Source organism: Lacerta agilis, chromosome 3 (genome assembly GCF_009819535.1).
Source record: "Lacerta agilis isolate rLacAgi1 chromosome 3, rLacAgi1.pri, whole genome shotgun sequence".
NCBI lineage: Eukaryota > Metazoa > Chordata > Lepidosauria > Squamata > Lacertidae > Lacerta > Lacerta agilis.
The window spans coordinates 89,533,634-89,560,452 of NC_046314.1; the positions used below are offsets into that span (position 1 = coordinate 89,533,634).

A 26,819-nucleotide genomic window follows, 5' to 3' on the forward strand; every position below is an offset into this window, starting at 1 on the left:
CCTCTGCCCTGCATTGGCCCTGTGGCGAAAGACGGGGCTGAATGCAGCAAGCGCACGTAGCTAGTCCTCAGGAGGGTCGAGGAGGAGCGACCGTGCCTGTAGAGTTAGGCGCACAAAGGCACCGTTTGGTCGCTCCTCTGAGGGGGCGCGCGGCTTTTGCCACCCTCTTGGGCGGAACCAGTTGGCCACGGAACAGTGGGGGGAAGCCCTACATTGTTCGTTAGGGAGGGGGGAGACACACCGTCTAGGCAGCTTCTGCCCCTCCCCTTGCTCAGTGGTCGCGTCGGGTGCTGCTTTGCATCCAGGTGCGTCCAAGTAGGGCAGCGCGAGGCACCTGTTCCGTCGGACTCCTCGCTGGTCCTCGAAGGTGTCCGGGACGGGTGGCAGTGGGTGGGCGAGGCGTAAGCTAGGAAACGTCTGGCTTGGAGAGACGCCTTCTCCCCGCCTCTGCCACAGAGTCTCTGCTCGCGGCAATGGTCACCTCCTCTTCACTTTTCTCCCTTCTGTCATGAGAGGCAGAGCCCGGGAAGGAATATAGGAAGCAACCCAAGGTAAGCTGCCATTCCCTCCTCCTTGAGAGAGAGCCCTAGACCTTAGTCTCAGGAGGGCCAAGTGAGCTAGTGCCTCTGAGCATGTTTAAAGTGTATTTCCATCCGTGTTGGGCAGAGGCTTGTTCTTGTTGGGGCTTTCAGAGTGTGTTCTTGTTTTAATGTGGGAGTGAGCTGTTGAATAAACGAAGTTACATTGGGCTTCTGACTCTTCCTGAATATTTAATACTATCTACTCCAGATGCAAGTTTCACCACCAAAAGTGCTTCAGAGCATGTGTGGCGGGAGAGCGAAAGAGCTTAACTCTGAGAGGAATGAATGAAAGAAGTGAAGAAAGTGAAATGAAGAAAGCGCCCCTGGATACTGTTGGAGCTCATTCCCCCCCCCCCCCATTGTCTGTCTGTGTGCTGGGCTACATATCTGGGATGGGAGCAAGACGCTGCATATTTCCTTAGCACTTGAGCCACTTCACCTTTCGGTGCCTCTAGTTTGGGGAAGGAACATGGAGGTGTTTATTTTAAGTAAGATTTGGTAACCGTACCATGAAGGGAAATGGCCACAATGATTTGAGCAGAACGCTTCTGCCTTCGATTGCAAAATGCCCATTGGTAAATATAAAGTTAAGGATTTCGCAACACCTGAATCTTCCAGCGTTCAGCTTCTTTGGATGGCCATGAGTTCCAGCGTTATACGAGAGAGAGTTATACTATCCCCTTTCTCCATGCCATGCATAATTTTGTAAAGCTCTATGTGGTCACCTCTTACTTTTTCTCTTAACCTTTTCTCTTACCTTTTCTAAAAAGCCCCAAATGCTGCAACCTTTCCTCACAGGGGAAGTTACTCCATCCTCTTGATCATTTGGGTTGCCCTTTTCCAGGGCCGTCTTAAGCATATCCGGCTCTGTGGTGCAAAGATCCCTCCCCCTCCCCTTTCCCAGAGTTGTCTACCTTTTTTAAGGGGGGGGACCCCAAAGTTGTTGACCATTTTTAGGAAAGGTTACCCAGAGTTGTTGACCTTTTTTTTTTTAGGGAGCTGACACCACACTTGCACGTTATCTCTGCTTGGGAAATGAAATTTATTCATGTTAAATAGTTTGATACAGTACATTGTATGGTATAGTTTTTCCTCACATTCTAAGGTTCTCCTAACACCTTAATCCTTTGCTTTAATAAGGGAGACCTTTTTAAAACAACGTGCGAACATATTTTAAAATAATTAAAATTTAAAATCCACTACATCAAGGCAGCTCTTTAAAAAATGATCATTTTTTATTATTTAAATTTTTTTCTGTCTAGCAAATTTGTTGGTCATAAATCATTGTTCAATGTGGAAAATGAATCAGCCCACAAAAAATTCACTAAAAGTCAATGTGTATCAAACATTTTCTCAATTGGAGCCATGGTTAGTTTGCTTTCATCTCATTAACACATACTGTATGCTTCAAATACCAGTTAAGAGATTTTGCGTACTCTTGGTCAGATAACGTTGTTAACATCAGTAGAATTCACAACAACAAAAATGCCTGCCCCTAGCACATTTCACAGCTTCAACTGCTACAGACTGTCATTGAAAACAATGCATTGGTCAGTCTGAACCATGTCAAGTAAACTATGGAAGTAGCATATCCACAACACAAACTGTGTTAGTACTTTCTTTTCAAGTCTACTTCCATAATGGGTACAATCTGAGGGAGCCACTACTCCCAGCCTGTGAAAAGTAGTGGAACTTGGCTATCAGACATTTTGAAAATGTGATAGTTTACAGTACATTCTTGCAGCCCAGTGCCAGGTTCCAAGCATCGCAGTGGGTTGGACTAGATGACCCTTGGGTCCCTTCCAACTTTACAATTCTAAGATTTAATAAAAGGTCCTTACAACATAATGCAATTTAGTCCCATATGATTATGCAATTATAAATAAATGAGTCCCCCCCACCCTGAGAATAATGCACTCAGGTAAACTGATTTGTGCAATTCTTTTTGGGTAAGATAGTTTGGTCATAATAACAGGCTACATCCAACTAAATCCTACTTAGGGCAGATCGTTTGAAATTAATGTTTGGATTTTTAATTCATTTCAGTGAGTCTACTCTGAGTAGGACTAGCATCCGAGGCAACTGTGTTTGTGTGTTGTTGTTTTGTGTGCATGTGTGAGAGGGAGGGAGGGAGGGGGAGAGGGAGAGAGAGAGAGATGTAAACTTACATAGTAGGAGGAGGGCAAATTAAGGCTGAGAGCAAATGTAAAAAGGTGATCTTCAACAGGGTCCCTTCCAACTCTACAATACTGTAATTCTAGGGCAGTGATCTACCCAGTTGGAAGCGATTGCCCAGAGTTGTTGAGCCTTTGGGGGGGGGGGAGGATTGGCCAGTTTTTGAACTTTTTTTAGAGTGGAGTGCCAGCAGTTGACCTACTGGTATTTATGGCAGGAATTAGCAAGAGTTTTTAAGCTTCTCTTAGGGGAAAGAGCACAATGTTGTTGGGTGGTGGTGGAATTGAATAAAAATGCTCACCCAACAGTACGCAGCCCTCCCCACACTCAGCCGCAGTTGAGGGAGCTTTTGCTTCTCTCCTTCCTTCCCCCTCCACTTGTTTGCTCATCTGCCTCCTTCCCGTCCTCTCCCTGCCTGTGGCCAGTGCCAGACACTGCTCTGTGGGACTTTTGGCATGGCGACTCCTCCTCTGAGGAGACCGACCGAGGAGACTCCCGAGTCGGCTGAGGGTGGAGGAACCGGCAAGGCAGCCCCCTGCAAGTACTACGGAGGAGGGGCAGCAGCAGAGCAAGGCCAGGCCAGGCACCTGAGCTGGCTGCCTCAGCGGCAGCACCTCACTCACAATCCCAACACAAGCAGCGCGCAGAGCAGCTGTTCCTGGACTCCCGCTGCTGTGCGCCCCTGCTGGGTGGGCGCTGTGGCGCAGGGTGCCACTCAGCCAAACAGGAAAGAAGCCCCTGCCCTTTTCTGAACCTTTTCTATCTCTACAATCTCCTTTTCCTATCTCTACAATCTCATTTTCGAGGTGAAGGGGAAAGAAGTGTGCACACTACACGGTATTCCAAATGTGGTTGCACTATAGGTTTGTATTGTGGCATTATGATAGCAACAGTTTTATTTTTCAGTTCCCTTCCTACTGATTCGTAGCATGGAATTTGCCTTTTTCACAGCTGCCATGTTAGCTTCTTCATCAAGCACTCTGCTACAACCCCAAGATCTTGTTCCTTGTCACTTGTTTACATTGAATTGAATTTGTCATTTTACCACCCATTCACTCAGTTGGGAGAGGTCGTTTTGGATCTCTCCACAATCTCTTTTTGTTTTAACAACGCTGAGCAATTTAGTATCATCAGCAAATTTGGCCGCCTCACTGCTCACCCCTAACTCATTTATGAGTAAGTTTAAAAGCACAGGACCCAATACTGATTCTTGGTTGGTTCCACTTTCCACATCTCTCCATTCAGAGAACTGTCCATTTATTCCTACTTTGTTTTTCCTGCTGCTTAACCAATTCCTGATCCACAAGAGGACTTGTCTCTTGTTCCATGACTGTTGGAGCAGAGTCTTCAGAGTTGTTATTTTTATATCAAATTTTGCTCCATCTTAAACCATACCATACATAGCGACCAACCTGGGTTGCTGAATGGACTTCAGGCCAAACACCACTAGTTGTTTAAGTTACTGGTGATTTATTTTGGTTGGTTTTTTTTAACCTACATCAGCTGCAAAAGGTGTAGACAGCTGATGAAGTAGAGAGTTTTCTTAACAGACTTCCCTTTAAAATCAACTGTCACTACCCCAAGCTGCTCTTTTTCACCATTGAGTCAGTCACCCATCTCCTACTACCCTCCTTAGAAAACCCCCACCCTACCCTCCCACTATATATAAGGGTCTGATGACTCCTGTTTCAGTGTATCTGAAGAAGTGTGCATGCACACGAAAGATTATACCAAGAACAAACTTAGTTGGTCTCTAAGGTGCTACTGGACTAATATATATATATACACACACACATATACACACACACACACACATATCTATGTATATGTGTGTGTGTGTGTGTGTGTGTGTATGTATATGTGTGTGTGTATATATATATATATATATATCGACTGCGTCAGACCAACACGGCTACCTAGCCGAATCTTTCCCCATGAGGAAAGTGATGCAAGGACCTGTTATCTTTTTTCTGCATGAGGGAAAAGTCGGGGAGGGTGGTGGTGTTTAGTGGGAGAAAATGTCAGAGGCAAGAAGCTGCTCCCTGCTCATCTGATGCCAGTTTCCCACTGAAGCAGATCGCAGACCCTGCAGCTGTTTCTGACAAAAAGAGAAAGAAAGAAAGAAAGAAAGAAAGAAAGAAAGAAAGAAAGGCGTGTTAGAGTAAGCAAGGCACAAGGCAGAGTCTGTTCTTTTTGGTGGTTGTCTGTTGCATGTGTTTATATAATGTTATTGGTAGAGGCTATTACACTGGTCGACAATAAATCATGTGCATGTAAATATTGGAACCCGTTTAATCTATTCTTGTGTTTACTTTAAGCTGCTTGTTTTTTTTATAGTTCTGTAGTTCTTATCATTTTGTAATTATTTGCCTGGTTTTACTTTTTCATATTTTTTTTCCATTGCATGCAGTATCTGTGCCCACACAGGGGAGGGTGGTCATATTGGCTTTTGAGGATGAGGAACCTATGTCTCTCCATATGTTGTTGGAGCCTAACTCCCACCATCCCTGGCCCTTGGCCATGCTGGCTGGGTTTGATGAGGCAACATCTGGAGTCCAACAACAACTGGAAGGCCACAGGTTCCTTACCTCTGCTCTATGGAAGTTTTTGATCAAAACATGAAAGGGAAGTGAATCTTATCTTGCTGGCTCATCATAGTAAACTGAGAATTGCAGAAGTTAAATTTTCTGTATTGTTCTTTCCTGCTGGCTTCTAAGAGAAGGATGATTTATGCAGCCTTTGGGAGTGTGGAAGAATGCATACGAATGGCTAGAGAACTGAATGTTCTTCTTTAGATGCAGCTTGATACTGAAAGGTCATATTTCAAACCTTTTTGGAGATTGGAAGCAGGGCGTTAATATATGAAACCCCAGCATCTCTCTGTTGTAGACTCTGACATCCAGTTGATTTTGTTTAAACCCATTATTCGAGCTTTTGTCCAGTGGTTCTTCATGTCCCCTAAAATAGGAAAATATTAGCCTTTCTCTTACTATGCTGAGGATCTAAGTTACTAGCACAAGTTCAAGAGGTTAAGCAGGGTTCCCCTTATGGACAGCCACCTGAGAGGCACTTAACAGAGGTGGGTGGGGCCAGAGGCAAACGTGGATGGGGGCATGAAAACACTACCTTTGTACAGTGTACTAGTTTCTATACACTCCTCTCTGTCCACCATCAAAACTAGGCATGATCACACATTCCATCCGGACAAAAAGACCAGGGTGCAAAATGTGTCTGTGAGGAATGTGGCCTGCGAAAAGTTCTGAGGACCAGACAGATATTTATTTATTATTTATATTTCTTTTCATCTAATATATTTTTATATCCCACCTTTCTCCCACATGGGAATCCAAGGCAGCTCACAACATTTAAGAACAACATTGTAAAATACAAAGTTAATAAAAACACACTACTGAAAAGCAATAATTAAAGCACACCAAAACACGTTAAAATGCTAGCAGTTAAAATGCAGCTTGCCCTAACGGCAGTCCAGTGAGTGGCATCATCTGCTCCTGAATTATCAAAGGCCTGTCTGAATAGGAAGTTGCTAGCCTGCAATGGGAGCAGCCACAGAAAAGGCTCTCTCTCGTTTCACCACCAACTGTGCTTTTGATGCCTATGGGACCAAGAGAAGGTGCTCACCTGAGGATCTTAGCACCCAGGCAGGGTGATATAACCTTTCAGGCAGCCTGGGCCCAAACCATATGGGCCTTCATAGGTCATAACCAGCACTTTGAATTGTGCCCAGAAACAGACCAGTAGCCAGTTAAGTTGTTTTAACAAGGGAGCTATACGCTCCCTGTAAGTGGCCCCAGTCAGCAGTCCGAATGCAGCAGTCTGAACCAGCTGAAGCTTCTGAACATTTAAAAGTGTTCAGGCAGCCCCATGTAGAGTGTGTTACAGTAGTCCAGCCGGGATGTAGCTAAGGCCCCTGGGCCTGAAGTTCCCCACTACAGAAATAAATGTACCAGCCTTGCATCCAGATTTCAGTCCTAGCACGGACCCCAAATCCAGTGGTACACATGCTCAGTGGCTGGGGCCTAATCTCATCAAATAATGATCAGCAGTAATGCTGTATAAGCCCCACCAGCTTTTTGATGTTATGAATGATTTTCAAATGAGTGCAATTCATGTATGTATCTTTTAGCTGGATTAGGGTGGGTACAACTGCTTTCTCTTTCTAAATCCCAGTGTCCATACATGGCTTTAGAAAGCTCAGGAGAGATGAGTAGTGTCCAAGTAATGAATACCATTATCAGATTGTCTATAGACCTCTCTGTTCCTTTCACTGCCCTATACTACAGTAAGTTATAGGCTACATATTTCCACCACAGATGGTAGGATTCACTCAGGGTAAAATTTAACTTGCTGCTTTCCAGGTGGAATGATCATCTCCCATCTGCCTGCTGTTCTGGGGGTTCACCCGACTCCTTTGAATCCTGTTTTAGGGTGCACCAGGTATGTGCTGGGGAGGAGAGTGGGAAAGCCCTATAGCAGAAGTCTCTTCCTATGCTGACAGGAGTCCTTAGGTGAATCCTTCCCTTGATCTCATGTTTCCTTAGTTTGTGTCCTAAAGTTATACCTTAGCTTACCGTGTATTGATGTGCTTTGCCAATGAATTTAGCTTAAGGGTAACACTTGGACAAGGAGCAGCTGTTGTTCAATTTTGCTTCCATTACAGAGGAAACTGTAATTGAGAAATGTACAGAACAAACTTGCTAACCGGAATTTCAACATGTTACAATAATACAGGTAACATCTTTGCAGCTGATGAAAAAGAAAGACAGTAACTTGTTTCTTTTGGGTGTTCCATATTACATCCTTAAGAAAACTTCCTAGTATTGTTCAATGTGTTTATTAAAGGGGAAGTGTTCAGATGGGTTTGTGAGTGAGAACCAGGAACAATACAAATTCAGTGTCTGAGTAAACCATTCCAGATAGGTATCAGTGTCAGTCAATCTTTATTGCATTATCAATTGGTCCAAATTTTTTCCTGCTTTCAAACCACTTCTGTGTTTGTTAGTCCAGTGTTTTTCAACCTTTTTTGGGCAAGGGCACACTTGTTTTATGAAAAAAATCACGAGGCACACCACCATTAGAAAATGTTAAAAAATTTAACTCTGTGCCTATATTGACTATATATAAAGTAATTCTCTTGAATAGGAATCAAATAAACACAATTTTTCCCACGGCACACCAGGCAACATCTTGCGGCACACTAGTGTGCCGCGGAACAGTGGTTGAAAAACACTGTGTTAGTCAAGGGAAGTGAAAGGATTTTGGTGAAGCCTTGAAATTTTACTCAGCCACATCCCTAGCACTTGAAAGTTCAGCAGGCATTGGTGACTCATTTTCAAGCATATTTTCTCAACCTTAATGACTGCAATGTTGCTCCTTTAAAATAGAACAATTTTATTACTGATTGTAACATTTCCCCCCCACCCCTTCTTATTTTCATACACTGCTTAGGGTGGCTTGCAACAATTTGAATGCTTTTCGCTTGAGAACCAGTGTTTTACTCATATGAAAAAATAACTGGATATTTTGTATCACATCTTGTTGTTTGGTTGACCACAATTACTGTAATTGGGTGACAGCCCCTAAGTATAAAATACATGTAATCTGGAATAGCTTGACTACCATGAGTGTTCATTGTTGTGTGAGTGTTTTTAATCTCGTTAGCTATTACCTTTCGTGCCGCTAATCCTGGATCATCTTCCTTGCATAATATAAATATTTTCTTTTGCAAAGCTAGACAAAAACCTGCTGTATTCTTAGCTCTTGAAGGCATAGCAACTATCTGATTTCTTTAAACTGTTTAATTTAAGGCTTGTAGCTCAAATCACACCTGCACACAGAGACGGGGCATGTTTGGACTTTAAGTATTAAATATGGGGTGTTATCCAATGCAAGATGTGCACTAGCAGAACAGAACTTTTTTCCTCCTCTCTTCTCCCCTGCAGCCCCCCTGTGCTCTGGTGAACTCTCAAAATCAGTTCCAGAGCCGTACACTATCCAGCCTTGAATGACTTGTATGTACTGGAGAGGGGGGCAGCAGAAATGTAAAACTTTGGTGTGCTGGATGCATTCTGACCCTATGTCCTTCAAACCAAATTTATTAATCAAGTTTAGAAATTAAAGTTTCCCTTACAATGTATTGCATTTCCCTTTAATGCAATTTTGACGTGCCTTTACTAATAGTGCAGGATCCGATTCCAGTCCTTTCCAATTCAAACCACCCCCACTCCCAAATCAAATCATCTGCTTGAAGTTTGCTAAATGTCTGGAATATTTTAGATAGGAAACCCATTTGGCTCATATTGTGTGCATAAAGTCTCCCTATTGTTAGATCCCTTTTAACCATGTCACATTCCTGTTAAAAAAAAGAAAACTGTTCTCTGGGTCACACTGGATTTTTTTTTTAATCGCAGAAGGATGATAATGTGCCTTTAATACAGGCATAGGCAAAATCCGGACCTCCAGATGTTTGGGACTACAATTCCCATCATCCCTAGCTAACAGGACCAGTGGTCAGGGATGATGGGAATTGTAGTCCCAAACTTCTGGAGGGCCGGAGTTTGCCTATGCCTGCTTTAATACTTTCCTCTTTAGTGGGGAATGAGAACGTAGGGCCTGGCTGGACCTTGACTGTTGCAATGTGAGCTGTGCATTCTTGCCAATATTTGTGGGAGCAGGGCAAATGGTACTCCTCTTTGCTAGGGGCAGATATGATCCACTGGCTGAAAGGTCACCTATTAACTGGGGGAACCTTAGCCCCACCCAAAGCAGATCTGGCAAGTAGCCGGTTCCCTGTATGGAAACAGGAGCAGCAGTGGATCAACATTGGGGTGAGTAATCTTTTTCGGTCAAAGTACTGCATTCCCCTTCTGGGCAACTTTTCCATAGGCCACATAGCAGTAGTGGGCAGGGCCACAGGCAAAAGTGAGCAAAAAAAATACACCTCTCTTCTCCAGCCAGCAAAAATTACATGAGGGTGTGAAGCAGAGCTGCTGAGGGGTGCAACTGGGGGAGGTAGTGTGGCTGGAGAGAGTCTGAAGGGCCAGAGTGAGAGGCACAGAGGGCCACATTCATGTCCCAAGTCTGGGATTTTCCACTTTGAACTACAGCATAGGATTGTTGTACAGATGAGTGAGATTAGTCGGGGTTGATACTTACCGCACTCCTTAAACCTTTACATAAGGCTGGACTATATTTCTGGACAATTAAAAGGTTGCTCTCAGTGGATCTTTGAGATCAGGTTTCAGACTTCTACACTGGATATTTCTCTTCAGCAAAAGTGCACACTAATTTACTTGTTCTTTGTTTGAGATTCATTTATAAACACCTGAATCAAACAACTGCTAAGTGGTGTAGAGAGAGAGAGAGAGAGGGAGAAAAATCAGTTACATAGATCAGCAGCCTTTAAAAACAAGTACCGGTATATGTAGCTAAATTATGTGCCTGGAAAAGTTTTAGTAGGCATCTAAAACAGGATTGCGAGGGAGCCTGCCTAAGGTTAAAGTTATCACCATAAAACATGCTGTGATATAGCTAAACAGAACCTTTCCGCTGCTTAAGAATATGAGCTATATAACTGTATAAATTCTTAAATACTATATGACAGCTTTACTGTTTCAGAAAATAGTACAAGTTACATAGCTCATTTAATTGCTCAATTTGCTCATGATTTGTATGAAGCTATATTAGGAAGGATGGGGACTAAATGTTAATCAGATACAATAACACAAACGGGTGTGTGTGTGTGTGTGAATATGGCATTTAATTTCTCTACCTCTCCCTCCACCCCCTTTTCTGTCTCTGCATTTGCAAGTCACTGAGCAAGATCACAGGCATGTCAAGAACCCAGACCAATTTCAGTAACAAGATCAAGTAGTTATTAGGCAGAATGGTTTTTAAATTGTTGTTAATTTTTCTTGCTGGTAATTTTTTTTGTATTTTCTTTTTTGTAAACCGCTTTGAGGTTGTCTTTTGAGGTTGTATGAATTTTATGGGGTGAGGGAAAATAAATTCCCTTCCCCACCCCATGTTTATTTTCTTTTTGGAATGGAAACAGTCTAACTCAGTCTGAGACACCAAGAATATATGATAATGTTAAGTCTCATTACATCTTTGATATTGGAAAGGATGGCATCAGTATATTGGTTTGGTTATAATACAGTGGTACCTCGGGTTACATACGCTTCAGGTTACATACTCCGCTAACCCAGAAATAACGCTTCAGCTTAAGAATTTTGCTTCAGGATAAGAACAGAAATCGTGCTCTGGTGGCACAGCGGCAGCGGGAGGTCCCATTAGCTAAAGTGGTGCTTCAGGTTAAGAACAGACCTCTGGAACGAATTAAGTACGTAACCAGAGGTAACACTGTACAGTATTGTCTTTGGTTGCAAACAGTATTCTGTATTTACTATAGTTTGTGGTGAGACTGTTTTAAGAATCAGGGACAAGTAATTACTAGTCTGAACTACCCTGAGACCTCCGGGTATAGGGCAGTATGATGATGATGATGATAATAATAATAATAATAATAATAATAATAATAATAATAATAATAATAATAGTTTTTGCTTTTTTAACTGAAAAGCATGCTTGGAAGACAAAGATTTTGAAGAGAGTAATGGCAGTGAGTTAAGGAGAAGAGGAGGAGGAATGCTCAGCCCTTTCCCTACTAGCTTCTTTTCTGCTCAAAATTCCCTGCAGCTTCTTTTCCAGATGCACATTTACAAGTGTAATACAGGCAGCTTCCTGTTTACACAGCAATTACATTCCAAGGCACAAGGTGCATTAGCAGGATGTGCATAAACCCACCCCACCTCGTTCTGCCCCTGCCCCATCCCCTTGCGGTGCTGAAAACATCATACACATATTGATCATGCACAAGTAGGGAGGTGCCTGTACACATCTCAGATCTGCAGGGGAACCAGCTGGGTAGGGAACTATTTTGAGCAGAAGAGCTGTCAGGATAAGTCTTGGTGGGTGCACATGCACACATCCCCACATGCTGCCACTCCTTTGTTCAAAACCCAACCTCCTGAGGCTACTTTTCTTTTCTTTTTTACCCATCCCCATTCAGAATGCCCGTGCAAAAAGGACATGTTTGACTCCTGCTGTTGCTTAAGCCATGGAAGATAGAGTTGGTGAAAGGGAAGGAACTGGGCAGACACCCAGTTGCACATGCTTCCCAGCTCTCCGGTGGGGGCAGCCCCCCCCCCCCCCCGGTAAAGCTGAAGTCACTTTTGGCTTAGAACAGCTTGATTCTGGTTGTGTCTTGTGCAAACAGTGCAGGTCAGTTTTTAAAAGCTCAGCAGTATGCCCAAGTTCCTCTTTGTGTGCGTCTGTGGTTTGTTCAGTGTCACTAATTTATGGCACTGTAGAAATGCTTTCGACCACACCTAGATCTTCACCACCACCACCACCGATGTTGTTGGAGCATCAGGCCCAACCTCCATGGCCAATGATCAGGGATGACAGGAATTGTAATCCACCAACATCTGGAGGGCACTATGTTAGCTCTCTTTGTTCTTTGAAGCTGTACTCCCACTAACAATATTTTCACTGGGTGACAAGGAATCTTATGTTTCATGTGTGGTATGGAAGCCTTGCCAAGAACAGCATGTACATTAAGGATGTACACCAAAGGTGAGTGAGTGTTGATGGGCAGCCTCGGTTCACACAGAGACTGCTGAATCTGTAGGTGGAGGCCTCCTGCTTGCACAGGAAGAAGCCATGTGGGTGAGACCCCCATATATACATTTGTAACCTGAATATTTGTAAATAAACACAAATATTGCAAGCACCAACCAGCCTCCAGTGACCTCCATCTAAAGAAAACCAAACACAGGTAGTGCTGTAATTGGACTATGCATAACATTAGGTAACAACCAGCATCTTGAATTGTGGTTGGACGCACACTGGCAGCCAATGCAGATTTGATGCGACAATATAATACATTTGTCACAGCCTCCCCCACTGTGTTTGCTGCTGCTTTCTGCACTGGCTGAAGCTTCTGAACAGTCGTTGTGAGCAGCCCCATGTTCAGTGTGTTGCAGTTGTCTGTCCTCCTTATGTTCCTATTAACTAACAGTTCCTGAGTCACCAGCATCTTCCAGTCAGGGTGGAAGAATATGAGTTAACAGCCTTTACTGAGTTCATGTGTTCAATCTCCATTAACCCATTTGATATGCATCCAGAAATCGCAGTTGTCAGAGAATCACCTTGTCCATAGTTTCTTTTTTTAAATGAGCTTGGGGCAGTAAACCTTTGGTTGTTTTTTTTTAATATGATGAGCTTGACAATTTATGCTTTTTAGGCTGTTGGGATATCCTCCTTTTACCTTGCAGCTGATAAAGAGAAAATGTGGCCTTTCAGGTGCCATCTGGGGTGCATCTTCCATCATCACTGCATTGGCACGTTGACTGGGGATGAATGGAATTCACGCATTGGAGAAATGGGAGACCCTGTAAAAAAAAAAAGAGAGGGAACGTCTGCTATCAGGTTTTTAATAGCCAAAATGGACAATGAAGTGTCTGGTTTGCAATTGGTTGCCCACACATCCCCAAAAATCCTTCTCCGTGCTGCTGGTGTCTTTGGATTAAACCTGATCTGGGGTTAGAGCCATTCCAAATATGCCGTCCAGATTAGCAGTAAAAAAGGCAGGTTGCTCTTTATTTTGTCACAGTAATCAACTCTTAAGTGATATCGGTACCGCTTCAAAAGTCTGCAAACGTTTCTAGTAATTAAACTACAACAACAACACAAGCATTTGCCCAGCAGAAAACCTTTTGCAAAAAGCAGTCTGTGCAAGATGCTGGCAGCCCATTCTGTGAATGCAGCAGTTCAGTTAATTCGGTATCAATAATTCATGGCACTGGCCTATTTGTTAATTACTGGCCCATGGCCCAGTTCTCCCCCCTGCTCCCCCCTAAAGCATACATTTATGGGATGTCTTGCGGGGATTTCGGTTCCACAGCAGTTTATGCTGATTAACTTTGAACGCAATTATGCTGAAGGGGACAAAAAAAAAAATTCCTCTGGTTTCCAGTCGTTTATTCCAGCTATAATCTCAGTAAACTCTTAAAAAAAAAACTGGCTCTTCCTGTGCTGGCAAACGACATTGTTCTGCACAAACTATAACATGCCTATTTACATGTTATGAGGAGCCTCTTTCTGTAGGTTCATCCCATGATAATGTTTAAAGCAGAGGTTGTTGCCGTGATGTCCTCCTGATGTTGTGAAGGACAACCCCCATCACCCACCTATGCTCGGATCCTGCTTTGGGGCTACCCATAGGCATCTGGTTGGCTACTATGAGAACATAGCGCTGGACTACATGAACCAGGATGGCTTCTCTTATGTTCTCCACCATTGAGAAGGCTGGTGGGAGTTTGTAGACTGCAACATCTGGAGGGCACTACATTTGCTATTCTTGGTTGAAAGGCCCACATCCTTGTACACGGGATCAACCACAGTGGTGTTTCTTCCACAATTCACATCCTTGGTGGGAAGCTTGTTTCAGTAGCAGGGTCCTCTTAGCCTTTAAACCACTAGCCCGAAGGGTCATCTTGAGTACTGCTGGAATGCTGAAAGCAGCATTGCCCAACTTGGTGTCTTTCAGATAGGTTGACCACAGTTGCCCATGCATTGGTGACCTCATGGTTGGATTATTGCATTGTGCTCAATGTGGGGCTACCCTTGAGGGTTGGTCAGGAGTTTTGCAGCTGGTGCAGAACATGACTAGGTTGCTTGTGGGGACAAACTAACACCAGCATATAAACATCTTGCTTGCATGATTTGCACTGGCTACCAAACTGCTATTGGGACAAGTTCAAGGAGTTGGTACTAACATACAAGGTCCAGGACATCTGGAGTGCACAAGGTTGGGCAAGGCTGCTTTAAGCACTCCAGAAGATCATCTCTCCGCGACAATTTAAAGTGCTTCCATGATGCTTTAAGGGTATTTGGTGTGAATGTGGCCATAACTGCCAATGATTCATTTACTCATCCTTCATTTATTTGATTAATATTCCACTTAATATATATTGGGCTCCTTCTGGCCCAGGCAGTATCACAGGGATAGGAAACATGAAAAGAATAATTTCTCCCAGCAGATTAGGGAAGTAGTACATTGTTAAATCCATCTTTGCACAGTAAAAAGGGCAACCTTAATAGCAAAGGAGAGGAGCCTGTAGCGTTGTGTAGTAGCAGTGCTAATTATTTTCAGTCCTGTTTAATTATTCAGCTCTATATTATCTGTTGCTGGATTTATACCCTGCCATAAACATGTAGCTTGTGCAGGTGAGAAGCTTGTGCAACCAACTCATAAGGAACTGAAAAGAGATAACAACTGTCATGGGTGTGGGAAGCCCAGGATCCCAACCAACCCTTCCTTATCAAGAAGACATTGAGTCCTTCAGCCTCTTTGTTGTGTTCTTCTCCTCAGCCCAGCTACCATGCAACAAACTATTGCTACAACAGAAACTGGTAGAAAGAAGTTACTTGCTACTCCTGGTCAAGGAGCAGAGTCCTTGCATGTCCTCCCTCAGGACCAGGGCTGGATTTAGGTTTGATGAGGCCCTAAGCTACTGAAGGTAATGGGGCCCTGTATATGTCCAGCTGTCCTTTGTCAACAACAATTTGCCACTGTTTTTTTGTGATAAATACTGTATATGCTATATGGTAATTTATGGACCTAATAGGTATCTAAAGCCATTCGCACATAACAAAATATGTATTTTATCAAAGTAATTGTTGAACTTACATTTTGGAAATGTACATCCAGTTTTTCTTTCTTTAATTTTTTGGGGCCCCCAAGAGAGCGGGGCCCTAAGCTGTAGCTCGTTTAGCTTATACGTAAATCTGGCACTGCTCAGGACCTTATGTGCAAACTTCCAGGGGCCACATGATCTCATTGGTGAGATCAGAGGCAAAAGAGATGCAGATTCTACCTTTTATACATCAGTCTAGTTTCTACACACAGAAGCATGCATAACCATATCTGTCCTCCATTCAGCCAAGCAAGAGGCAGAAGCTAAAAAATTCATTCCAGCTAGGCAAAAGTGTGGCTTGGCTGGGGGGGGGGGCATGTGGTGTGTGGATGATACCAGTTGGATAGGCCTGGGGATCTGAATTTGGGCCCTGGCCTGAGGTTCCCCATCCCTGATATATTGGACAGGTGGCTTTCAGCTATTGATGGACCCCCCCCCCAGCTTCATCATCTCAGACCACTGCATTTGCTGGCTAGGAGTTGGGAGTCCAACAATATCTTGAAAGCCACTGGTTCCCCCAGCGCCTGAGTAATTGGCTATAATGACGAAATAGAAGCTTTCATCTTCAGGTCTCATCCCTCTGCTCATCAACAGCAGAGAGTGCTCTATAAACTTTATACCCTGCTTATTCTGTTTAAATTGCACAGGGGCTTTGATGAGTAAGAACTGTACAAATCTCATCAAATTAAATAATGAGCTCAGGCATGTGGGTGGCCTCTGTTGGAAATAGGCCTAGAAGAGCCTTTGGTTAGTTCTGGTAAAGCAAACTCTGTGTGCTGTTTAGCCCAGCCTTCTCTAGTCCTGTGTGAATTACAATGCTGTTTTTCTCTCCTCTAGGACAAGAGCACAATGCTTCATGGTCACCTACTATTTCTCATTGGACTGACATTTGCATACAGAGAAATAAATGCAGATCCTCGGTGTGCCGTAACAGGCAGGCTTGTGAACTACGACTGGTGCAACTTCACACAGGTTCCCCCTCTGCCTGAAGACATTGTTTTACTCTCCCTAAATTTCAATTTCATCCAGCAAGTGAATGCCACATCCTTCCCACTGCTGGAGAAATTGATGGTTCTGTCACTTGGAAGCCAGCTGGTCTCTCCTGTCACAGTAGGAAAAAATGCTTTTAGGAATTTGCCAAATCTTCAGCAACTGGATTTAGCTTACAATAAAATGATTGTGCTGGATCAACAGGCTTTCAGGGGGCTGGGGAAGTTAAGTAACCTTCTGCTATACTATAATGATCTTAACGAATCCATTCTGGAAAAGGATTACTTTAAAGATTTGGTCTCTCTGGAATATCTGGACCTTGCATACAATAAGATCGCTAGGATTCACCCTCACCCTTCATTGCGCAACATGCACAAGTTAACGATTCTGAACTTGAAATTAAACCGCATTGAGACCATATGTGAGGGAGATCTCTACAGCTTTCAAGGGAAAGCTTTCACATTGTTGGATCTTAATTCTAATGGTTTGTTTAAAGGAGATTCTCAAGACTGGACAACTTGTGGCAATCCTTTCAAAAACATTGTCTTCGATACGCTGGATGTTGGTGGCAATGGCTGGGGTGTAAGAACAACCCAGAAATTCTGTGCAGCTATTCAGGGAACACCACTTGTGGGTTTGAAGATACCGCATCACATCATGGGCTCATCATTTGGCTTTAATAACATGCCAGACCCAAACAACAATACATTTGCAGGTCTGGCCCAGAGTGGCCTTCGCCTGCTTAATATTTCACATGGCTCTATCTTTTCTCTTAAGCCAGGTGTATTTCAATATCTTGGTGATCTGGAATTGCTGGATCTCAACTCAAATAAAATAAATAAAATTCATAAAGGAGCGTTCTTTGGTCTCTGGCGCCTACAACACCTAGACATGTCATACAATCTGCTGGGAGAACTCTTTGATGACACTTTTGAAGGTCTTCAAAATGTGCATACTATAGCTCTGCAACACAATCATATTGGGGTGATTGATAGGGCTCCATTTAAAGGCTTGCCAAGCCTTCACACTGTGAACCTCAATGACAATGCCCTGAAAGTAATCTTAACACTCCCAAGTCTCAGCTATGCTTTTTTAGGTAGCAACCGGATACAGTCTGGAGACCACAGTAAAATAGTGGCTATAAATTCAACATATGTTGACATGGGAGGAAACAGGATGGACAATCTGGGAGACCTCTATGAACTTCTCCGATATCCAGTTCCACAGTATATTTTGTTAAGAAACAATCGCTTCTCCTACTGCTACAGGTACAACGATATAGCAGAAGACAACCAGTTGCTCTACTTGGATCTTGGAGACAATATGTTGAAGCTTGTGTGGGAGAGAAGTTTGTGCTTGGATGTGTTCAAGGCGTTGTCCAAGCTTCAGGTCCTGCATCTCAATAATAACTATCTTAGTTTCCTTCCAGAGGGCATCTTTGATGGCCTGGTATCACTGGTTAGGCTTAACTTGGCTTCAAACCTCTTAACTTACATTTCTCACAGTGCCTTTCCTGTGAGCCTCAGGAACCTTGACTTATCCTCGAACCAGCTGCTTTATCCAGATCCACAGCTCTTTGCAACTCTGGACAATCTGGATATCACCTATAACAGATTTTACTGTAATTGCCTCTTAAGCGACCTAATTGTGTGGCTGAACCAAACCAATGTCACCTTAGCTGGGTCACCAGATGAAAGGTTTTGTTTTGGACCCCCTGATCTTGCTGGCAAAAGCCTTCATGAGTTTAATGTTGATGATTGCAATGAAGACAAGATATTGGAGCCTCTGCGGTTGTCGCTCTTCATTTTTACCACCGTTGCTGTGACAATGTTCCTAACGGCAGTGATTGTTTTTGCTCGCTTTAGAGGAACTTGCTTCATTTGGTATAAGACCGTGGCAAGAGTATTCTTGAAGGAGCAACAGGCAGCGTTGCAGGAAGAGACCTATAGATACGATGCCTACATGTGCTACAGCAGCAAGGATTTTGAGTGGGTCCAAAACTCCTTGATAAGGCACCTAGACCTCCAGTATTCTGATAAAAACAAATTTTCTCTCTGCTTTGAAGAGCGAGATTTCTTGCCTGGAGAGGATCATATTAGCAACATTCGTGATGCCATTTGGAACTGTAGGAAAACGATTTGTGTTGTGACAAAGCAGTTTCTCAAGGATGGCTGGTGCGTCGAAGCTTTCAATTTTGCTCAGAGTCGGTATTTTTGTGACTTGAAAGACGTCCTCATAATGGTGGTGGCTGGATCGCTTTCCCAATATCAGCTTATGAAGTATCAACCAGTCAGAGTGTTTTTGCAAAGGGGCCAATACTTGAGGTGGCCCGAAGACCCCCAAGATGTGGAGTGGTTTCTAAATGCGCTTTCTCACCAAATACTGAAGAAGAAGGAAGTAAAAAAGAAACAGAAGAAGAAGAAGAAGAAACTCAAGAGGAGGAGATCAAAGACATTGGAAATGAATGTTATTACCATCTCTTAGTTGACAGTTCTAACTACCAGGCCATTGAAATGGCCGCTAGTCAGAGAAATGTGTCATGCAGTTCCTTAAACGTACTGAGCCCTAATCTCTCTACATAAGCAAGGCAAATCATGCACTGAGAAGGCTGTGGTGTGAGCACTCTAGAGATCTTCATGCCATTTCCTCCTTCACTGCCAAGACTTTCCAAAGATCAGCATGCTGCACTTGATGAGTCTTGCACATAACCAGACTGAAATTGAAGGAAGTTTGCATGTTTATAGTAACAATTACTGGTATGTGAGCACCAACTAGGTAAGCTTTTCTTGGTTGAAGGATTGTTACAATCATCAAGTTGCTTAGTTAAAGGGGTGGGGGGAACCCACTACTTTGCCCATAGACCTGAAAACATATTGCCAATTGCATTACTGACTTAGAGCACAGTGAAGTTCTCAAGGTGCATTTCACAGCCCTTTCCCTATTAGCTGTTCACATCAGCACAGCTTAATTAGTGTCCAATCCATTTCTGTTTGTGTCCACCAGTGGGCATTCAAGGAACAAGGATGTCTTTACCCTAAAGAAAGGTGTTCACACCTTGGCTGGAGATAAATTAGAAATGGCTCAGGGACTCCAATCACTGTGAAGCTGGTTTGGAAAACGACGCATCAAACCATAGTATCTTATAACAAAGGTACGGGATACATATGCATTTTGGATAGCGTATGAACATGCATTAAAAACCTAGCACTGAAAAGCAGTGTGAGTGCACAGCTTTAAACTGAAACATGAGATAGCTATGTGTTTTCCATTGTGACCTTTTCATATCTTAACGGAGGTGGTTACTCCTACTTAAGCCTATCTCCTGTACAATATCAGTATTGAGTCAGTGAAAGATGGTGGCCTCTTTGGTCCTTCATTGCCCATCAAATGCACATGCGCGGACACCTCGAGCGGGAAAGTGGCACTCCACTCCTCACCTATGTATGTTCATTACAATGTCCATAGGGAACGCAAACACCCCAGACACATTGTGGAGTTCATCTTGGATGAATCGGGGGTGGAGCCTAGCCTACCCTGCCCCGCATTGATGTTTGTCATGCGTGGGGAAAAGCAGTTAAACAACTCTATATTAGAACTATTTTTATATGTCAACTACCTCAAAGCTTGAACTGGTTTAGAAACCCAGTTCAGCACCTCTTTTATTATATGGTGTACATAATACAGATAAAAACATAGTGACCATTACAAATTCCAGTGCCTACCTGAATGTATTTCAAGCAAATTACCTGAGGGCTTGAATGACTGCACAGTAGGCAGAGGGACCCTGTGGCCTTCCAGATGTTGCTTGACTGCAGCTCCCATCATCGCTGACTATTGGCTGTGCAGGCTGGAGCTGATGAGAGTTGAAAGTCCAGCAACATCTGTAGGGCCACAGGTTCCTTGCTCCTCGTGTGTACAAAAAGGGAATATTCAAGCAATGTCCTTTGTCCTAAAGACATCAGGTTATTGTACATGTGCCTGAATGAATTTAAATATTTAGGTTTTTGGCTCAGGGCAGAAATCTTGGGACTGCTGCTTAATGTGAAGTTCTGAAATCTTAAGTGCATAACTGAGTTTAATGACTTCTGGAGGTGCTGTGCATCTATAGCTGGTATTAGTTATGCGATTCACAGATGTTCATTACCAGCTTGAAAGGGGGTGGAAACTCCGGCTATCAGTCCTCATTTAGTTTCTAAGAGAACAAAGGCTTGTAGCACAGTGGCACCAGTTATTTGGAACACCGTTCCTATTGAAATGAAGCTAGCGCCCATGACTCTTGATATTCCATCACCTGCTAGAAACCTTTTTAAGAGAGCTAACAACATTCACTGTTGGTAATTTGTTTTGTATTTTATGATCTTGCAATTTTATGATGGTTTATTGATTTTATGGTACACCTTCCTTATATATGGTTTTAATGAGCTGCTGGCTTATGAATGTTATTGGAAGTAAATAAAATGGAATAAATCAGTCTTGCCTGATATCAAGTCCTCCTCATCTGGTCTGCATAGGTAACCTAGCATTTCTCCCAGGCAAATGAGTGAGCTGGCAGATGAACCTCTTCTAGCAGTCCACTGTATTTCTGTGCTGTGCAGCAAGGAAACACAGACTCCATCCTCCACCCCCCAGCCTAGAAGTCAAGCAGGTTATTAGTGGAGGCAGCATGGGGTGCTTCATTCCTCCTCCGGCAGCCCACTGCATTCCCATTATACTGGGCATAGAAGAGATAAAGTTGCCTCTTCCATAGCCAGCACAGAATCCAGTGGGCTGGGAGCACTCCTTCCCTGCACCCTCTGCTGTGTTTCTATGCTGGATGTCCAGCACAGATATGCAGCACCAGAGCATGGAGCCATCCAAGTCTCACCCACAGGCCACTTGTTCTCTAAGCTGAGCATGCAGGTCGAGCCTTCACACAGAAGTGCAGTGGGCTGGTGGTGACCAAGGGCCGGAGAAACCCATCCCTTCATCACCGTTCCTTTGCTGGATGGAGGAGTTGATGAAGCTCCATCCAGCATGGAAGCCGAGCAACCAGAAGCGAGAGGCAAAGAGGTAAAATAATCTACGCAGTGCTGGAGGTGTAAAGGTTTTATATGTGGTTGGTGGCTGTAAGAAGGATTGGATGTTTGGTTGGGGAAGAACAAGCAATTCAAGAAGCCTTAGGGGAGAAAGGGTTTTCTGTCCGCTAAACTGGTGTTGATGCAAATAGATCAGCTGAAACAAGATCTGGTCACTCAGTAACTAAGATGAGCATTGAAGCCAGGATGTTTATTGCAAAGAATGAATGAATGAATGAATGAATGAATGAATGATGGAATTCTATTAGGGCCTCTTCTTTGAGATAATAAGGTAAATGACCAGGAATAAAATTGCAGAAGTTGCATAAAGCCTAGTGGGAACAATGGATGTAATTCAATTAATAATGATTAAACTTTGTTCCTCTGGAATTATGTATGTGCAGGATGGTGATAAATCTCAAGTACTGTACTGAGTATGTTGCACATATTCTGAAATTTTACCAGAGGTCTTTTCCCTTAAGAACCAGGGGCATGGAATGGTGAGATTTGGGCCAGTAGGCCCATTTGGCTCACAAGGCTGTTTTGGATAAGTCATGCCCCTCTGACAATCAGTTGTAGGGAAAGTAAGGGCAGGGATTGAAGGAAAGAGGCTTTGCATAGGACTTCCCAAGCATCCAGCAGGCAGCTGATTGTCAGGCATTTTAGAAGCGCTGCAGACAGAGCTCAGCAAGCCCTTTGAGCTATAGTAAAAGAGGGTAAAGGACCCCTGGACGGTTAAGTCCAGTCAAAGGCTACTATGTGGTTGCAGCACTCTTCTCGCTTTCAGGCTGAGGAAGCCAGTGTTTGTCCACCGACAGCTTTCCAAGTCATGTGGCCAGCATGACAAAACCGCTTCTGGTGCAACGGAACACTGTGACAGAAGCCAGAGCTCATGGAAACGCCGTTTACCTTCCTGCCACAGCAGTACCTATTTATCTGCTTGCACTTTGACATGCTTTCGAACTGCTAGGTTGGCAGGAGCTGGGACAGAGCAACAGGAGCTCACCCCATTGCAGGGATTCGAACTGCTGATCTTCCATTCGGCAAGACCAAGAGGCTCAGTGGTTTAGACCACAGTGCCACCTGCGTCCCATCTTTGAGCTATACCTCCCCCCCCCCGGTAGACCGACTTTGATAGGGGTGTGTGGAGTTAAGATCTGGCTAGAAAGGTTCACCATTGGGTGGTGGGGTTTAGACCTGCCGCCTAATTTCATGGAGTAGGGAAGATACCAAATGGAGGGAAGCAGGAGGGGGAAACAGCTGGTGTGATGGAAAGCGGAGGGATAGAAAAATCTCTCCAAGCAAACAGTTTGGCAAGAGTGAACTATCCCTCTTCAGCAACCCAGTGGATGGGGAGGAAGAGAGCGAGATGGGAAGAGAGAGAAGGGAATGGCAGACAAAGAGAAATGGGTTGGCCATGCCTACCTCTGGCATGGGGCCCTTGACATATCACCTCCAATGGAATGTCCTGTCTTAAACTAGGGAGTGCTTGGATTGTATCATTGTCTTATTTTTTATAATGTCCATTAAGGGGGGGCTGTGCTTGTGTATTAATTTTTATAGTGATCTTGACATATTTTGTATTTTTGTATAATTAAATTGATAAAAATAAAAGTTCTGCTGGATGTTTAGTCATATGAAGGCAATACCGTATTTTCATTGAGGAATGTTTTGAATATGTTGCTTTTATGTTCTTTGTTAAAGGTAAAGGGACCCCTGACCATTAGGTCCAGTTGTGTCTGACTCTGGGGTTGCGGCGCTCATCTCGCGTTACTAGCCAAGGGAGCCAGCGTACAGCTTCCGGGTCATGTGGCCAGCATGACTAAGACACTTCTGGCGAACCAGAGCAGCGCACAGAAAAACCGTTTACCTTCCCACTGGAGTGGTACCTATTTAACTACTTGCACTTTTGACGTGCTTTCGAACTGCTAGGTGGGCAGGAGCTGGGACTGAGCAACAGGATCTCACCCCATCGCGGGGATTCAAACCACCGACCTTCTGATCCGCAAGCCCTAGGCTCTGTGGTTTAACCCACAGCACCACCCGCGTCCCATGTTCTTTGTTAGCTGCTGTTTAATTGGAAAATCGCACACCGCTATGCATCCTTTCCTTTCAAAAGGCTGATTTGCTTACAAATATATTTAGAAATGAGAGTTACAAATACATCTTTACATTTCTTAAGATGCAGTTAACTTCACTCAAGCTAACATTAAATGACTGATTTTGGGAAGAATTATATCACATGATTCTGTCCATAAAGGAAGATACTGCTGATTCTTTAATGAAAATCAGAAAGTGGGTGGCACAGTCCTTGTCCTGCAGGTGGCGCTGTAGGATTTTTAAAAGCCCTGCCAGTTGTGCCAAGTTTCCTGCTCACTGCATTTCAATAGGCGATTTTGCCAAGAAGACTTTTGCAAAAAAGCTTCCTCCAGGGTTGTCTATCAGGCTGCACTTCATTTTTCACTAGACCCATCTCTATGCATTCCCATTTTAGACTCCAATGACAAATTATTGCAAAAAAAAACCAAAAAACAAAACAAAACCAACAGCAGCAAAGGCATGTTGTGGCTCGTTATGGGCTAAGAGATTTGTGATGGCATTAGCTTTTTTTCAAACAAGAGCCCACTTTGACTTGGTAATTTTACAGATACGCACCTGGTTATATTGCGGGGGGGAGAGAGCTGCCAGCTGGGGGCAGAAACTCATGAAATTCAAGAGACACAAATCTCTGATATGTCTACAAAAAGCTAAAATGTAGCATTTTGACCATTCACAACAGCAAAAATGGGTAACACCATAATATCCATGGCATTATGGAAACTTAATGCCTGTACTTTGGCCACCTCGTGAGAAGAGAAGACTCCCTGGAAAAGACCCTGATGTTGGGAAAGATTGAGGGCACAAGGAGAAGGGGGATGACAGAGGACGAGATGGTTGGACAGTGTCCGCGAAGCTACTAACATGAGTTTGGCCAAACTGCGGGAGGCAGGCAGTGAAAGACTGGTGTGCCTGGCGTGCTCTTGTCCATGGGGTCATGAAGAGTCGGACACGACAGAACGACTGAACAACAACAACAACACCTGTAGGAGAAGAGGTATCATGGCTGTTGATTAAGCCCTGATCCATGGATGGGGAAGTGCTTGCCCAGGGGCCAAATGTGGCCCTCCACGCCTATCAGGACCTCAAAACTCTTTGTAGGCCACACTTCCTTCCCCAGGTCACACTCCTCATATCCCAAGTGTCTTTTCCCTGGCAGGAGTGTGTCATTGAAGCCTGGGGAGAGGGTAGGCAGTGTGGTATAATGGCTAGAGTCCACATTTGGTCATGGGCTTGGGGCCCCCTATCTCCTGCTCTAGCGAAAGCAGTTCTTGGAGGGAAGCCATTTAATGTTTATTTTGTGTACGTACACAAGTCGGTTCTGGCGTCCCCGGTGTACAGAGTAGAGATGCTGTATGAAAAAGCACCTTCAGGAAAGGACCCGGTGGATTTCATGGTGCAGGCTGCAAGGGCTAGGCTGGTTGCTGTTGGTGGGAATGGGAGGAGGAGAGATTGTGGCTCTTGTACATTGCTGAACAATATAAAACATTGGTACATTTGACCCATGCAAAAAAAAAAAAAAAAGGCAGGCTGTACATGGTTGCTGAATCATAGAATTGGAAGGGACCATGAGGGTCATCTAAGCCCTGCAATGCACAAATCTTTTGCTGAACATGGGGCTCGAACCCACAACCCTGAGTTTAAGAGCCTCATGCTCTCCTGACTGAGCTATGCTCTCTTTGAGATCAGTGCAGCTATTAAACTGGTGTCCTCAATTCTGTCTCCTACGTTAGCAATTTTCAACAGTGGAAGAAAGGAGCACTTGCACCAGGCGTCTCCCTGGGAGTGCGTGCTTTTTAACGGCTTGATTAATTGAGCCCATGTAAATTGAGACTTGGGCTCATAACTATCAGTTGGATTCCCTTTCGCCCCAGTGGGAACATTACAGCTTTATTAGAATTCTATGGCACCTGTTCAGGACACCCTCCCTAGTTTTGCTCAGAAGATGAACGATGTTATCGTGCAGAGAGTATCCTTCCAACAGGGGCATGGAGTATGATAGAGCGATCCTCTGTTAAGTTTATTTGTCAATGTGACCTAGAAAAACTGATGTAGACCAGAGACTCAGTACCAGAAACCACAAGAAGGTAAAGAGGAGTTCTATGAGTGTGTCTTCTTCTGCCCTTCAGGATTCCATCTCCCCAAAGATCTAGACTTCTGGGGGATTGTTTATCACCATTTCTTCCTCTTCCCCCTAACAAGGGAAAGAGGGTAACAGAGGGGAGGAATATCCAGTAGGATTGTCATTTTCTCTTTAAAATAAATAAAATAAATTTATAACCCACCCTTTAGCCAAAGATCTCAGGTTAGGAAACAACGCAAGCATCTAACTGTGTGTGAGGAATCTCTCTGCATTTGCTCCTGGGAGCCACATGGCAGGGGTGGCACCAGAGACAAAAGTGAGCAGAGCAATTTTCCCTTTGTGGGATAGGCTAATTCTCTCTCTCTCTCTCTCTCTCTCACGCACACACACACACACACACACACACACACAAAACCTCTGCAGCCAGGCAAATTGAAGACGGTATCGGCCTGCAAAGACACATTCCGTTCCAGCCCAGGCAAACACACTCAGATAAGCAGGCACAAAAATCAGGCATAATCAGACAATACCGAAGCTTGTTCCCACTTCCCAGTTCCTTTCTTGAAAGTTCAAAGCTCTGAAAAGGGAGGAAAGTTCACCTGTCCCTGAACTACTGGATAAATAAGCTTATGATTTGTCCTCAGGAATCTCTGGGTCAGGCAGGATCCAATGGTATCTTGTACAGAACATGCTCTCATATCTGTGGGTGGCCCAAAGCATAGTTTGAGGTGGGCATCACCAGTCATTTACTTTTCCTACATATTTTGGCTGTTTTTGGTGTGCATAGAGGCCTTTATTCATGCCCTACACCCACAGGAAGCTCCAGGGCAGGTGAGGTGCACTGGCATCTTGTATAAAACACTCTCCCCTTTGCTTGGGTGTATGATTTGTCCTGACATGAAGCATATTTTGGAGTGGGCACCCCCAGTTACATTTCCCCCCCACACACACTTTGCCTATTATTGCTATGCATAGATTCCCCTTGAACATGCAATGTGTCCCCATGTGTCTGGGCCAGATGGGATGCATAGTGGATTTGCTTGGGGGTATGATTCTTCTT

General features: G+C 44.0%; 1 protein-coding gene across 3 annotated transcripts; it reads left to right on the top strand.

Moving 5' to 3' along the window:
• Positions 1-246: 246 nt before the first annotated feature.
• On the top strand, positions 247-20,992 carry TLR5 (toll like receptor 5). Of its 3 annotated transcripts, none has more exons than XM_033144706.1 (2): positions 247-367; positions 16,373-20,992. In XM_033144706.1, the coding sequence occupies exon 2, from the start codon at positions 16,385-16,387 to the stop codon at positions 19,007-19,009; it is 2,625 nt and encodes an 874-aa protein (XP_033000597.1). In that variant the 5' UTR covers positions 247-367; positions 16,373-16,384; the 3' UTR covers positions 19,010-20,992. The 3 variants fall into 3 exon arrangements, with proteins under 3 accessions (XP_033000597.1, XP_033000596.1, XP_033000598.1); XM_033144705.1 differs by lacking the exon at positions 247-367 and adding an exon at positions 380-551; XM_033144707.1 differs by lacking the exon at positions 247-367 and adding an exon at positions 15,338-15,358.
• Positions 20,993-26,819: the final 5,827 nt, after the last annotated feature.